Source organism: Mastigoproctus giganteus, chromosome 1, assembly GCF_048544385.1.
Source record: "Mastigoproctus giganteus isolate SK-2022 chromosome 1, ASM4854438v1, whole genome shotgun sequence".
NCBI lineage: Eukaryota > Metazoa > Arthropoda > Arachnida > Uropygi > Thelyphonidae > Mastigoproctus > Mastigoproctus giganteus.
In genome coordinates this window covers 263,300,010-263,315,743 of record NC_143575.1, presented here as the reverse complement: position 1 = coordinate 263,315,743, position 15,734 = coordinate 263,300,010, and the positions used below count along the sequence as shown (strand labels likewise).

Below are 15,734 nucleotides of genomic sequence, written 5' to 3'. Positions count from 1 at the left end.
CACCTGAACGCTGTTTTGTGATCACTGTTGATCTTTTGACACGTTCTTTTACAAGTACACTGTCCTTTAAAATAGCATTCACTGTTGAAGCAGCGAGAGATCTAATTCCCGTGCAATTGATGAAAAACCTTGTCCTGCTTCTTACTTAATAATTTTCATCTTTGTTTCTAAATCAATCCTGTTTCGTTTCGTGGCACTACCACCACTTGCACTTTTCTTGTGTTGCTTTCCCTTCATCATTGTAATACGTAAACAGGAATGAAGAGAAGTTCCTGAAAATTTGTTTTTTTTTGAAGATTTCAGTGAAGGGGAACACATTTCATAATAGCGTAAAAACCCACACAAATGCAGTTATCGGAATAATCGCAAATGCAATAAGATAGAGTTTACTACCTGTTTATAATTAGATGCACTAAAAGAAAAGCCCAATAAACTGAAAAGTACAAATTGTTTCATGGTTATGACCTCCAGAAACATACTTTAAAAAAATATTACAAAAGCGTTCAAAACTGATTCTTATAACGGGAACATATGATAACAATGAATGGGCAGTGCAATTTCCATTTTAAATATGATCCTTTAGAGAGATAAATAGCTTATAGCGAAATTTAACTTTAAGCACTTGGGAACAAATTACAAAAAAAAAAAGTGCTATTGGGTTCACATTACGATCCATTTATTCCTATGGGATGCAAAATACGTTTCCACTATTTTTTTAAGTTTGCACCGGCGAGCAAAAACTTATACAAAATTGAATTACCGTAAGTATAACGTCTAGTATTACGTAAGTCGGGAAGTTCCTGTAATTACTTGTTTTTTTCCTTACTTTATTGCATCTAATTGCCATCAAAATTTATTAAGAAAGATGTTTGTTTTTAGAATGCTAGAATTAATGAAAGTATCCCAGTTTCATAAATTAAAAATACCAAAATACTGGTATCAAGATTTTGAATGGTACTGCGAGCCACATTTATAAGAAAATGAAGTTGAAAATTTCACTGTTACGATTCCACAACTAGAGGCCATAAATTAAAATTACAGTAAACCCCCGCTATTCGTGATATCTGTATTCGCGGTCGTTGATTTAATATAAAATGAAACCTAAAAAAATATGAATTTTAAAGCACCATGAACATTTTTCGCCATAAAAAAACATGGGCGTGGCTAAAACAAAACAGCACTCAGTGGGTGGGGGGAGAGGGGTGGCAAAATCGCGAGCGTGGATGTTTCTCGCTAATCCCTGTTCAGTATGTGTTGTGCGCTTGTCATGGAAGGTTTCGTCATTTGCTTTTAATTTATATGCTTATAAATTGAATAAATTTATCAATTTATAAATTGATATGCTTACAAAAGTGACAAATCTACCGTTTTGCAGTATAAAAAAGACTTTTTCAAGTGTGTTAACGGAAGAAAGTGACTCTATTTGGACAAGTTCTTTCTAACCCGTACAAAAATATAGCTATGAATAACAAGGGAATGCGAATGTGAAAATATCAAAGAAGGTGATGATATTAGCGAATAAAATTGAGTTATTAGACAAAATTTCTAATGGTGAAAGTGTCTCCTCAGTTGCAAAACATTATAAAATCAATGAGTCAACGGTACGATCAATCAAGAAACCGGAAGAAAAAATCCACTGTAGTGTCCGTGGAAACGCGCTAATTGCTTCAAAAATTTGCTCTGTAACTCGTGATGTTAAATTAGAAAAAATGGAAAAAGCCTTAAATCTGTGGATAGAAGACCGAACTCAAAATAAAATTCCATTAAGTTCATTCATCATTCGTGAAAAGGAAAAACTTCTTTATCAACACTTTAGCGAAACTGGTGATAGCACTGGCGGGATAAGTTTTTTAGCTAGCAAAGGCGCTGGCTTGAAAGGTTTGTTTGAAATTTCTAATAAATATTACATTTAATATTAAATTGTTTCTTATTTTCATTTCAATGCCATATGCTTGCATTTCACTATGTACTGTCTATGTACATAGTCATATTATGAAGGTACATATAATACATACATACATAGACAAAATTTTAGACTATGTTTTTCTTATATATTTCATACTTTGGAACGGAACCCCTTTATTACTATGGGAGCCATAACTCAGTATTCGCAGCATTTCTCAGGAACGTAACCCCCGCGAATAGCGGAGGTTTACTGTATAGGGAAACAGATTTAAACTGGATCCATTGGTGACGAGGCCGAGGGCTTCGGGAAATGCAAAGATCAGCTGGATAGTTACTTGAGGAAGTAAAAACATAAGTTGTTTATTTATATATATATATATATATATATATACTCATTTTTTAGATACTTTTTTTAGCAAAAGCTGTGACTTCCTTGTGCTATATGGTTAGCACTAATACTAATATAAACAACAGATTTCAAACAGTTGAGAATGACCAGTTCTATTAATGATACAATCAAATTTAATACAAATTCAAAGTAGTCAATGACAATTTAAAACTTTCTATTTGGGTTGCATAAATTTTGCATTACCCTGTAAGAATGATGACACCAACAGAAATTCTTGCTACTGATTACGAAACTCAACCGCTCAGATGTAACAATTAAAAGTACAGGTACACTACAATTTATGCCAATCTATAATACATTATTGTATATTTACATTTTATTGCTGAAACAAATATATGATAGGAATACTAGTACATCTCACACTAAAACTTTTATATTAAATATTCAAACTTACTGAATCAATGTGGCAAGGAGAATCTTCTCCACTAGCTTCTACTGGAATATCTTCATACTTTTCAAAATTAATTCCAGTATGCCCTTCTGAAAATAATTGCCTGTAATGAGAGAAATTGTCTATTAATTTAACCAGCTTCATTATTTTATTGATAACATGTATTGGAATACAATAATAAAAAGAAAATTACAGTAGAACCTCAAACTTTGCACTTTATTTAAAATAACCCCACCCAAATACTAAGCCACCAATGGTTTATTCCAAATTATACAAATGATATACAGCTAGGCCTCGCATAACGCGAGTTCGATTAACGCGATATTCAGTTAACGCTATTTGAAAAATGATACCACATTTCACTTTACACGATGCAAATTTCCAGTTAACGCGATCTTTTTTTTTTTTTTTTTTTATGCGATAGTTGAAAAAGATTTGAATTGCACGTTAAGCTTACCGCGAGTCGTACGGTCAATAAACAAACGCTTACCTGCTGCCCGCCTCTGTGTGTTCCATCAACCATCGGAAGAAGACGTGTTTGTCTCCTGCTAATAAAGCCAATGCAGACTTACATTTAAAAATTCAAATTTTTAAATGAGCCAGATGAAAATGTTACCACGAAGGAGATAATGGTAAAAGAATTAGATGAAATCTTTCGTATTGCATAGAACCCAAACAAAAGGTTTGATGTTCTCTCGATATTTATTTCGACAGGGCCCAGAGAAGATTGTTGTCAGCTATCGGAAATTGATTGATGAAAAGAGAAAGTCAACACTGTTCAAATATTTCCGCAACAGTAATTTCTTCATTGTGTATTTTATGTCAGAGGTTCCCAAAGTTTCTCGGTTCACGGCACCTTTAATGTCTCAGTAATTTTTTCAAGGCGCACCCAGACCAAAAGAAATACCTAACAGTTTCGTTTAGTAGTTAAGTTCAAACAACTTAATAAGAAATGCTGAAACTGTGAACTACCTCGAGCTAGTAGTTCGCGTGGTGTCCAACAGATGTTGAGTATCGCCGTGTTTCCCTAAAAAATTTTAAATATTCCGTGGCACACAGTTTAAGAACCGCTGTTTTATGCAATAAACATTTAATTCCATAATGATTTTCATTATCTTTTACATTATATACAGTTAAAAAGTTATTTAAAAGGTATCTTTAAAATTCTTTATGGACATTTGAGGTGGTCAAGGACCAATTATAATTTTTTCTATTGGTTATTATATTCGATTAATGCGTTTGTTTTGCGCAATGCACTCGCGGGACGAATTAATCGAGGCCCGCCTATATTGTATGGAAATGTATTAGAAATCTTACTAAATTCTAAATATACATAATAATTAATTTTTGTATCCAACTCTCGTGAAAACCTCTAACAGCTTATCAAAATTACACATGAAGAATGATAATTATTTACACCACAAAATCATTTATTATTCACCAATAGGTTATAGCACCTTTACTGTAGCCTTGATCACTTGATGATTTCAAATTTTAAATCAAGACAAGTATAATCCTTTCATCAGGAACAAAGTAAAAACCAACACCTGACCTACTAGACTTATTGGAATACACACCACAGGCTGTAACAAGCAATTAACTCATAACTCTTATGTCAAAAATTTTGTAGCAACCATTACTAAAGTAAGAATTTAAACAATATTATAGTAATTAAAAAAGACAATTATCTACTACTAAAACTTAAAACTTACAAGATATTGAAAAGATGTTATTTAAAAGATTTACCTTTACAAGTGGTAATAATTAAATTTAAAAGTTAAAATAGAATTTTAAGCAAAACAAAAAATTATCTATCAAACTCTTAAAACCACATACCTTCCACAATTTTCCAGAACATAACTCACTGGACAACAAAGCTATCAAAAACAAGTGGCCTTCAGGGCTGCCAATTTACTTGTCAAACCACAACTGCTATTTTCCAGCCCATCTGGCTAATTTAAATAATTTCATTAACCACCTACATTTGTATCACTAACAAACTTAGACATCTAAGTTGAAATTCCTATTTTAATATCATTAATAAATATTAAAAACAAGGTAAGTCCAATACCGAACCAAAAGCCATGTCCATTTATAACTACTGTTTCTTATCACATAACTATCTCTTTATCTAAAGTAGTAACTTGGCCACTCATGTCACACTGCTCTTCACACAACTGTGTGTCAAAGATTTTAGTAAAATCCAATTAATCCAAAAATTATTTTTGGACAAACAAAGTTGCACAACTGGGAATGTAGGGTACACAGGCCTTTTTTCACATACTCAAAATTATTCTTTTCAGTTCCTGTATGACAATTTCATAGTAGCCACTCAGATTGGTTAGGTATGATTCCCTCTTAACAAATTCATGTTGTGATTGCCTTATAGCTCCATTCTCAAAGGCATTAACTTCTTTAATTATTGACCTCATTATTTTCAATGACACAGAAGTGAAACTTACAGGTCTGTAGTTGCCCACTTTATCCTTTGAACTACTCTTCTAAACAGGAGATAAAAAGGTACACATTTCTAATATGTAGGAACTTCCCCTGAATCTAAGATGCTCTTAGTATTATTGCTAAAATTTCAATTACCTCTTCTGCTACTTCTTTCAATATAACTGCATAGGTTTCATTAAGCCCAGGTGGGTGTTTTAATCACTTTTAGTTGGAGCCACCCGATTCCTTTCAGTTATCAGAAAATAATTTAACTACCAATCAGTATCATTAGACATTATTACCAATCTCTAAAAAAATAGATATGTGAATGCAGAAGCAAATTCAGTTTGTGAGCAACTTGTACAGAATCATCAACACATATCATTTATATGAAGTGTAACCAATTAGTGTGGTGTGTTTGTGTGTGCGTGTGTGTGCGCGTGCGTGTGTGTGTGTGTGTGTGTTTTTTGGGTCGGAGTAGCAAAAGCCTTTGGGCTTCCTTACACTTTATGTGTAATACTAACTCACTAAGTAACTTGATTACAGACTAATTTAATCTTACTCCAGGCTTCTGTTTCACCTAATAATTTAAAACATCCCATAAAGAAAAATTTAAGAAATTTACAGTCATGATTTCTAAAGTTACCAGCAATGAGTTTGGGGTATTGCTGACAAGGCATTATACAAAGCAGCAATGAAGGTAACAATATGAAAATGCACAGAACAGATTCAGAGATTTATGCTTTTGCAAATCACGAGAGCATGTTGTACTACCTCTATTCCAGCTCTGCAGGTTTTGGCTGGTAGACTTCCACTTGAATTATAGGCCCTTCTTTCAAGTCTAGATTAACACTATAAAGGAGGGGGGGGGGAAGAATTACATTCACCATTTTGGGAACACAATCAAACTCAAGTGCATATCCTAAGCAGGAGAAAATAAGAATAAAAAAATGTACCAAAACTGACAAGCCAGATGTGGCAATAAGTATAAAAGACACAAATACAAAGGACTTCATAGTAGCAACATTTGTTAATACTACTTTTTTTTTTTTTTTTTGTTAGTTGTTGGCGCATCAGCTTCTGTGACCATAATGCACCTACCAAAGTGTTTGCACTTCACTCTGATCCAAGCCCGAGGCAGGATTCGAACCTGCAACATTTGGGTTGCCAGGCAGGCACTTTACCCACCTGGCTAGCCCGGTTGGCGTTAATACTATAATAAACCCTTGGTTTTCTTCCAAACTATCCAATCCTTCCTCATAGGTCAAAAACTCCATGATCTGGAAATTGCAAATGATCTTTCATGACCATGAGGGGAATGTGAAACCTGGTCTGGTTTATTATATAAATGCCAGATTTACTGCAACTTAGGAATCACTTAAGTCAGTCTGGTTCAAGCTTCACATGGAGATGAGCATAACCTAATCAGGACAAAAGGCAACTTCTAGATTTGATAATCTACTCACCATCTACTCAAAACTCATGCTTGAATGAAGAAAACAATGAATGATCACCAATATCAGAAAATGTAGGGTCAACAAATGATTTTTTAAAAAAAAATGTAAATATTGGTATATTTAATTTATACCTGACAAAATATTCATTTAGTCACATAACCAGACATTTAAAATCTACTCTAACTTTAACTACACTTGGCTAAATAAATGTTATGCCAAATCCTAACCAATCCTAATTAGAACTGCTTGTAGGACTACTGCAAAATCTGTAAACAAGAACCATTGTGCTTAACACTGTTTTCAATGGAAGCTATCCAAATGCAGTACTTTACAGAAACTGCATCTCCAAAGTTGGCAAGGTATTTCTGTATTTTTCCATTCCCCATCCCCCTACTCTGACATTAGTTTCATGTGCCGTATTGTACCATACTAAACCTGTATACATGAACATAAGGCTGATTAGGGCCTCTGTATATGATAATAGGTCTAGGAAGTATCAAGACTATATGGTGTAATAATTATTCAATAGTTCATCAGCAATTCTTTGGCAATTTTATTTAAAGTACAGGCAACCCCCGTATAACATGGTACTTCTACAACAAGGTTTCGCTCCAACACGGTATTTTTGAGCTTTTGTGCTGGGGAAAACCCTACTATTATATTAGATGTCATTTTAAAAGTTTCCATTCCTTTTTGTGAACCCCTGCTGTTGACTCGCTAGCTGTTATTGCATTTGTGATATTTTTTTAAAGAACATTTCTGGATGTCACTACCATAAAACAATACAAACAATTTGCAGTTTCCGGTTTATCGATCTTTTCTGTTAGTGTAATCAATTATAAACGAATAGTAAACTAGATCTTCTTGGGGTATTGGAAATCCAATAGCTGGAATTCTGTGGGTTTCATGTTATTATGGTGAAATGTGCTTCCCCTTCCATGAAATATTCAATCATATAAAAACAAATTTTCAGAAACTCATTACGCTGTATTGTGTTTGTTGCAATTCATGTGTGCCATGTTTTTTGTTATAAATTGCTTATCATTTTTACTGTTTTTTTTTTATTTTTTTGTAAAATTTAAAAAGTCAGTGAACAGAAATATCAATTAGTATGTACATATAAGACCTCCGTAGCTGAGTGGTCAGAAGCAGGAGTGCAGTAGCACACTCTCCTTGAGTAGTCCGGGGTTCAAGCCCCTGATGCTAAATATGGTCAATCTGTCAACATGCACTGGACCAGCATAGCAGATTATGGTCTATTTCCCTCAACATGAATTGTTGAGGAGACTTCCATCCTGCAGTGGGTTGATAATGGCTGCAGTTTACCTTTTTTATTACAGTATGTATTAATTAAGCTATGTATGTAAGCGTAAATTTATTTTTATTTTGCTAACTGGAAAATATTCTTCGGATTTTCACGTATCATTAAAAGCGGGGGTCCACTGTATTTTGTTGGGAGATCCCTGGGTTAGGTTCTGTGCTATTGAACTTGTGATTGCTTGAAACCATAAAAAAATAACTGACTTTGGAGGGGCCAATTAGTGACTTTTAAAGAGAGCAGAAGGTACACAAAATCTAGATGCTACAGAAGAGATTGTGCTTAGCAGCGATGAAGAGGGGGAAAAAATTAAATGAACGTACAAATTGTAAGGTAAGACATTTGTTCAATTATTACTATTTAAGTTATTAATACTATAAAAATTAGTTTCCAACAGTTTTATATATATATATATATATATATATATATATATATATATATATATAAGGTGTATTTTTGTTAGCTTTTGGAACGTAACCCTCCATTTTGTACTGGTTCTTCGTCCTGTATAATGCTGTTTCGCATTACACAAGATTTTGTAGGAACCAAACTACTATGTTATAAGAGGATTACCTGTATTACATTCACACCTTCTGATGACAGTTAATTTTTTGACTTTAAAGCTTCTTCTAGACAGAAATGATACTGTGTTTAGTTCTCACCTGCAGGCTTGTGTACCTGTATTTTATATAATAAATCATAACACACAAAATATTTCTTTTTCTTGACACATGCATTATGTTGGAATGCACAATACCACCAACATCAAAACTGGATTTCACATCAACTAGGAAAAAATTTCAACAAATTACACAAAATCATACAGCCACTGGCAAGTTTGGTGTCATACCTTTCGGTACGTTCATCTCGTGGAAGGGGATGACTCCAGTCATCATCATCATAATCAAATCGTCGGCCACCATTTCTCCGGTCCCAAGTATTCCGTGCACTTCCACCACTGCCACGGCCATCATCTTGCCATGTTTCACGAGCACTATTGGGATCTCTCCAGTTACTCACCCTTTCACTAAAAAAAAAAAAAAAAATGCATTAGCTATATACTAAGGATCTTAAAGAAGATCTATAAGGGCATCAAGAAAAGGAGCAACGGTAACTGAATGTCTATATTTTTTGAGGTAATCAGCAGCCATTGGCAAGTTTCGCATCATTAAATGACAGACAAGAGTTGTGTTTTTTTTTTTACTATAATATTATAGTAAAAAAAAAAATGTTAGCAGCATACATTCTAGAAGGAACATTCTAAATTAAATAAGGAGCACTGAGCAGAATTGGGCTTAAAGTGAAATTTAGTTAAAAGAAGGGTTCAGAAAGATCAATTTAGAGGGAGAAAGACCTTTCCTACAACCAAATCTTATCAATTTTATCATTTCAGCTCACTCTATACTGCAGAAATCTGCCAGTTTTTGATAAAACCTTTTCACACATAAAAAACATGCTGCTCAGCAGAATATTCTTTTTCCCCACCAGTGAGAAAACATTTTGAGTGGTCCTTATGAGTTAAAGGACAAGCTCAATCAATACATCAAATAATATAGTTATACATAAAAAAACAGTCAAAACTTCCATCTTTTCTCTCAAAAATCTCTATAAAACTCAACAACTGAAGTCACATTACCTTTCTCCTCTACGAGGTGGATAGGTGTTTGTACTAAAGTCAGCACTACTTTTCCTGCTACGGTTCCCAAAATTTGTAAAGTCTGCACGAGTTCCCGCAGTAGTTCCTCCTGCAGTTCCACCTCGTTCCCCTAAACAAAAGCAAAAAAGTTATGTATACAAAATTAATAAAATTTATCCAATGCAATTTTCAAGAATTAATTCCTCGTTTTTACACAGGTAAATCAGACTGCCACTGCTGTATTTCCAGAAGTTAGTGAGTCAGAAAAGAGTCTCTGAAAAGGAATATTGGAATGGACATATACACAACCATTACTTTTAAATGTGTGAGGAATTGCAGAGCAAATAATTAGGGCAAGCTAGGCGAGTAGTAGTTGTGCAACCAATAATTGAGATTCTGTCAGAAAAAGTAAGTAAGTTTAACTTGGCACCTTATGGGTGGATTTGGACATTGCCAAGACCGAAACCACGTATAAGATATAAGCCAAAAGTTTCTGGCCTGGCCACGTTGTGTGATAATTAAAAGCAGTAATAGCAAGGTGTCATTAGATATGGATGAACTAATTCAATATGAGTTAGTGCAACAAGTATCATGCCAATGTGGCATTGTGTTTTTGTAACTGAGTAGGATGGCACAAATTTAGGAAGAGTGAATATGCTTCAAACTTAAGAAAAATACTAAACATTTGGTGATGATGCTATGGGCAAAACAGACTTTTCAATGGTAGAAGCATTTCCAAAGAGGAAAAAATGCAGCCAAGGATTTTGAGCACTCATGTCATCCATCATTAAGTTGAACTGATGAAAATGTTGAAGAGTGCATAAAGTGATCCATGAGGACAGATGGCATATGATTAATGATATTTGTGACATAGTACAGTACACGCCGACCTTTAACTGAAAATTTAAACACAAAATGGACTGCTACAAAATTTGTGCCCCACATGCTAAGTAACAAAATGAAACTGGCTTTTCTGTGTGCAGGGACCTGGTAGCACAGGCTGGAAAGGACAAACTTCTTTTCCAGGGTCATAACAGGAACAAATGCCAAGTTTACAGTTATGACTCAGAGACACAAAGCAGGAGCCCTCCCAGCAGAAAAATCAATCATCTCCACATCCAAAATAAGGTAAGGCAAATCAGATCAAATATCAAGAGCATGCTGAATTCAACAATCCACCTCGTAGAGGAGAAATTCTGATGAAAAATTCTACGAGGTGGATAGAACCCGTCCACCCCAGATCTCTTTTTTATGATTAACTTCAACAGTTTCTCCTCCACTTTGCTCTCTCAGTTATTACAAAATCACTTAGTTCCCTGTTACAGTTTTATAAAGTTCTGGCACTCCCCTCATTGAATAACTCCGTGTGAATGTAGATGCAAAATACTCATTCAGTTTGTCAACTACCTGAGTAGGATCATGAACAGTCAAAACATTGATATCAAGTGGACCAATCTGATTCATCTCTTTCCTTCTAGAGTTTGCATAAGTAAAGGAGTCTTTGTTGGTTTTCTTTGCATCCTTTGCCAAATATTTCTCGTACTCTGCCATCACCTGCCTAACCTTATTTGTGACTTGACTACAGAGTAGTTTATAACTGCTTAGGCTTTTGTGTCAACTGATACTTATATGTATCCCATACATTTTTCTTCTCTGCCATGAGCCTCATTATTTCATCTGACATCTATTTAGGCCTAAATAGTATTTCTTAGTTGGAATGAAAAGAGTAGCCTCCAAAATTAAGTCCCTAAAGGCTTCCCATTTAGAAATTCAACATTGGTAACATTATCTGTTAATCACACTGTAATTAAAAATCAAAAGCCTTTAGCCTTGATGGTAGTTACATCTTTAAGTAATACCCACATCAGCACATTGTGCTCACTGTCACCCAGTGGTTCCTTTATCTGTAAATTCTTAATGCATGAATAATCACTGCTGATAATCAGATCGAGAGTATTAACACCCTCCCCCCAAATTGCCTCTCAAACATGTTGCTGTAGAAAACAATCCAATAAATCCACAAAAGTCCTGCTAGTGTGCGAGTGACCAAACCACAAGTTCCAGTCAATATCTGGAGATTTAAAATCCCCCATTACAAGACATTCTGATTTACTGGCCCACTATTTCTCTACACAATTGTTCATTATACTTATTAGGCGCATAAACACACACCTACTCTCATTTTTCCTTTTACAGGTCACACGAAACAAACTCAACACTGCATTGTCCACCAACATCAATTGGATGCACTTCCTTAGATTTTGTGTGTTTCTTAACTAACAAGCATAACCCCCCCTCCCTTCCTATCCTGTACACATTGTACTCCCCAAATTCCAAGTCTGCACTGCTTATGTCTGTTTGACACAACGTCTCTGATATCCCAAAAATACCTTTGATGTCTTGACTAGCACCTGAAGATCAAATTTATTAACTGTACTCCTAGCACTGGTGTAAATGCAAGTATATATGCACCTGTTCCTACTCTTAGTTACCCTAACACAGCCCATGCATTTACTTGTTCCACTATGACTCCCAGCAGCCCTAGAAATCCCCATTACCTTGCTTTCCAGGCTGCTGCTCATTCAAATAGAAGCAGTGCAAGAATTACTCTTGCCTTTGCCTGCGACCACTGTTAAACTTTTAGTCTGTGTATTCCCCCCTCCCCGAAACCAGCAGTTTTCCGACCCACCTAACACTGCCTCGATAGCATCAGCAAATATTCTCACACCCTTTCTATTTAAGTGTACCCCATCCTTGTAGAAGCAGTCTCTCCTGTCAACAAGCACAGACCAGTTTGAAAAAAATTCCACCCACTGAGCTTTGCACATTCTCTCCAGGGCCAAATTGAGTGACAAGGCTCTCATCATATACTCCCTCCTATCACATCTGGGCAGAATTGCAGACACTTTCACATTGAAACCTAACTCGCGACTTTTTTTTCAACATTGACCTGTACTTGTTGAAAATCTGCAGATCTTAAAAGATGATATCTGCTCTACGTCATCAACTTTTGCCCCTGGCAGACATACCTTGGTCCTGTTCCACCTATCCTTCTTGCATAGTATATTCTCCATCTCCCTGACGATAGTCACCAACAATAACTAGTTCCTTTGGTACCAGTGCATTCTATCTTGGAGATTGCCTGTGTCGCCTGATGCACAGGAGTGAGCTCGCCGTTGAGCTGGGCAGCTAAAAGCTTGATGGGCCCCTCATTAATTTCTTCGAGGGAATTTACCCTACACCTCAAGCTTTCATAGACACCCAATTTCTCGAAACTCTAGACACCTAGCACACACACAAAGGCATCCTCCTTGGCTAGATCATGTCCTGTTTTAGAAAGGTCGGCAAACACTTCACACATTTTTTGAGACCGTGATGCGTTTGGAATCGCCCCTTTCGTTTCTCCCCCGAGCCATAGCACTCTCGCTAGTCTGTGATCTCTGCTTGTCAGCTCTAGTCTGGGTCATGATTTCTGTTTAAATACAATTTAACTGACAATGAAATTTAATAAGATTAATAATATTTTTTATTAATTGATAATACTATAATAAGCTAAAAGATTCCTAAAACAGTGCTTTATATTACGTAGTCTAGTTTTACTTTATACCTTACATTATCAGTTCAAGATATATATATATATGCTACGCTATTTCTTATCGACTACAATATGGTGCCTAGTTCAACAATATCGGTGCCAACACTGGGAGTCTTAACTTCCAAAAAAAAAAAAAAACACGCTGGCTAAATTCAAAATAAGGAGCTAACGAATGCTACTAAACCTATTTAATATCTCTGTAACAATGTACTATGTTAATTAATGAAGAATACAGTAAAAATTAAAAATACTTATCCCTTTACAGCAACCAAAATTCTACCGACTCAAGTACATGCAGGTATGCCAACTGAGTGGCTGTTTAAAAATGCAAAGACAAGAGAGAGATTCTGATAATTTATACCAAGTTCAAGCATGAAATGACAGAAGCTTTGTTTTGGATTTTATTGCCGCATTAGCACTATGGCTATAATGCGGCAAATGTGACAGAAGTCAGAAACAAAAGAGGGCAAACAAAAATTAAGCTCAAAGCCGATAGTGAATATAACAAATATGTCTTGAGTAGATTGTGAAAGGTATCTGCAAACACAGGCTGGAAATTCATATTTTTCAAATTATGCTTTTGAATTTCCCATCTATACAATAAGTACTCAGGAAGAAAAATTATTTATACGAATTTTACCTTCTGTCATAAGAGAGCTTGTCTCAAGGTCAGGGATTCCCTACTGAATTGGTATCAAATCATTAATAAATGGCATGCTCTGAAGCAGCCAAGAGGGCAGAAAGACTTACTTCACTGAAATTAACAATAAGAGAAACGAACAAATGAGGATACACATTAACAATAATAACATGAAGCATAGCAGTACAACTAACAACACTGTAACACAACAAAATTGGAACAAAGAGAACAGATAATTTATAAGGGAAATAAGCAAAGTCAGATAGAGAAAAGTAAAGTTAATATAGCAGGATAACAGTTTAGATAAAGAGATTGCGATTACCTTTAGGACAGAGTTGTTAAAATTGATTAACATGTTCCACAAGAAATACCAATTTCACTAGTAACTTTGCAGATAGTTAAATATCGATCACTCCTGATGAGATCATGAAAATGAGCAACGGGATCATTGGTTTTTGAAGCTGAAGAGCAGCGAGAGTGAGGATCATCTTTGAGAGACAAATAAGTCAGACACCAAATAATCAAAAACAGAAAAATTAACAGCGTTTCTTTGGTATGCGTAAACCTTTAATGAAACTAGTAACTAATGGGATTAACTATACTGAATGATGGCAGCAGGAGAGAGAGAGAGAGAGAGAGAAGGTCAGAGCAAGAAACACAAAAGCTTTAGTCAATGGGTCTGCATAACAAACATTGCAGATACTAGTGTCAAATCTTTGTTTATCTCCATCAGGGAAGAGCAGAACATAGTTACCAAATCATAATCTGCACAGTTCACCTGTATTTAAATTTAATCATGAAGAGAATTTTTGCTCTAACTGAAGACCAAGTTAATGATAAGTACTCAGCACTAAGGCTTGGTTTATGTCCAACTTAGAGATAAATACCATTAGCCATGGTACTGCTCAAGTTGCTAATATTTTCCTAAACTGTATAGAATCACCCAAATAGGTGGTACTATACAGTTTAGGAAGATACTAGCAACTTGCACACTACAATTAAAACCCCCAGAACAGCTGTTTCAACGCTTACTAGCTTCTCTTCAGATGGTCGATGATTGCAGTTGCTCACCAACAGATGTATTGTTCTCTATTAGTAAACATATGTCAAACTGTGAATAATAAATATATTTTGTCTAAGTGAACAGCCAAATAGTGAATGGAGATAACACTTGCAATTTAAAAACTGTTATGATTACCTTTAAGCTCTAGAATGAGCTACATTTGCTCTATGCAGATTCATAGTCACAATACTATAATCAGTAGAACACTCGCCTATTCAGGTGATGATGCTATCAATTTAAAAATATACTAGCAGCTTAAACAGAACTGTAGATAACTGCATTTGTCTCCAAGTTGAATATAACCAAACAGCCTTAGGAGGAAGTACTTAAAACGTGGGCTTCAGTGAAAGTAGAGTCTCTCCATGAACAAGTTTGAACACAGGAGAAAAATTTTGATTTGATTTCAATTACAGCATTGAAATACCCTTGGAATACTACAGTATTGTGCAATCGTTTGCATTATAACATGCCTATAATTACAAATATATTAATAGTACATCCACCTACTCTTATTCTAATTTAGTCTTCAAGCACCAGATTACCACAATTTCATCTTTATTAATCAGCTTTCACATTGATTCCCAAATTTATCTTACATTCATCAAACCTGTATAGGTGCTAATTCAACTTTCAAAAACTTAGATTTTTAAAAAAAATCCAAACAAGTTCAAATTAAATTTCAGCAACAGCAATGTTTTTTTAACATAACTGCCTTTTTTTAAAAAAATAATTTCATAATGTAAATGTTAGTAATAAACAACTTTTTTACGGATTTAAAAATTTACAATGTAGTCACACAAAATCAGTGTATCTCAGTAATTTTTATTTTAGTTTTTTCGTAGTTTGCACTTCCAAACTCGCCTAACTCTAATCATATTTCA

General features: G+C 34.9%; 1 protein-coding gene across 3 annotated transcripts in view; it reads right to left on the bottom strand.

The window, feature by feature from the left end:
• bel (ATP-dependent RNA helicase bel) overlaps positions 1-15,734 on the bottom strand; it is a 277,696-nt gene that overhangs the window by 122,881 nt on the left and 139,081 nt on the right. For all 3 annotated transcript variants that reach the window (XM_090377286.1, XM_090377294.1, XM_090377300.1), the window contains 3 exons: positions 9,556-9,685; positions 8,770-8,946; positions 2,709-2,808 (listed from right to left, as the gene is read on the bottom strand). In XM_090377286.1, coding sequence (XP_090233412.1) covers positions 2,709-2,808; positions 8,770-8,946; positions 9,556-9,685 — 407 coding nt within the window. The remainder of the gene's footprint in view (positions 1-2,708; positions 2,809-8,769; positions 8,947-9,555; positions 9,686-15,734) is intronic.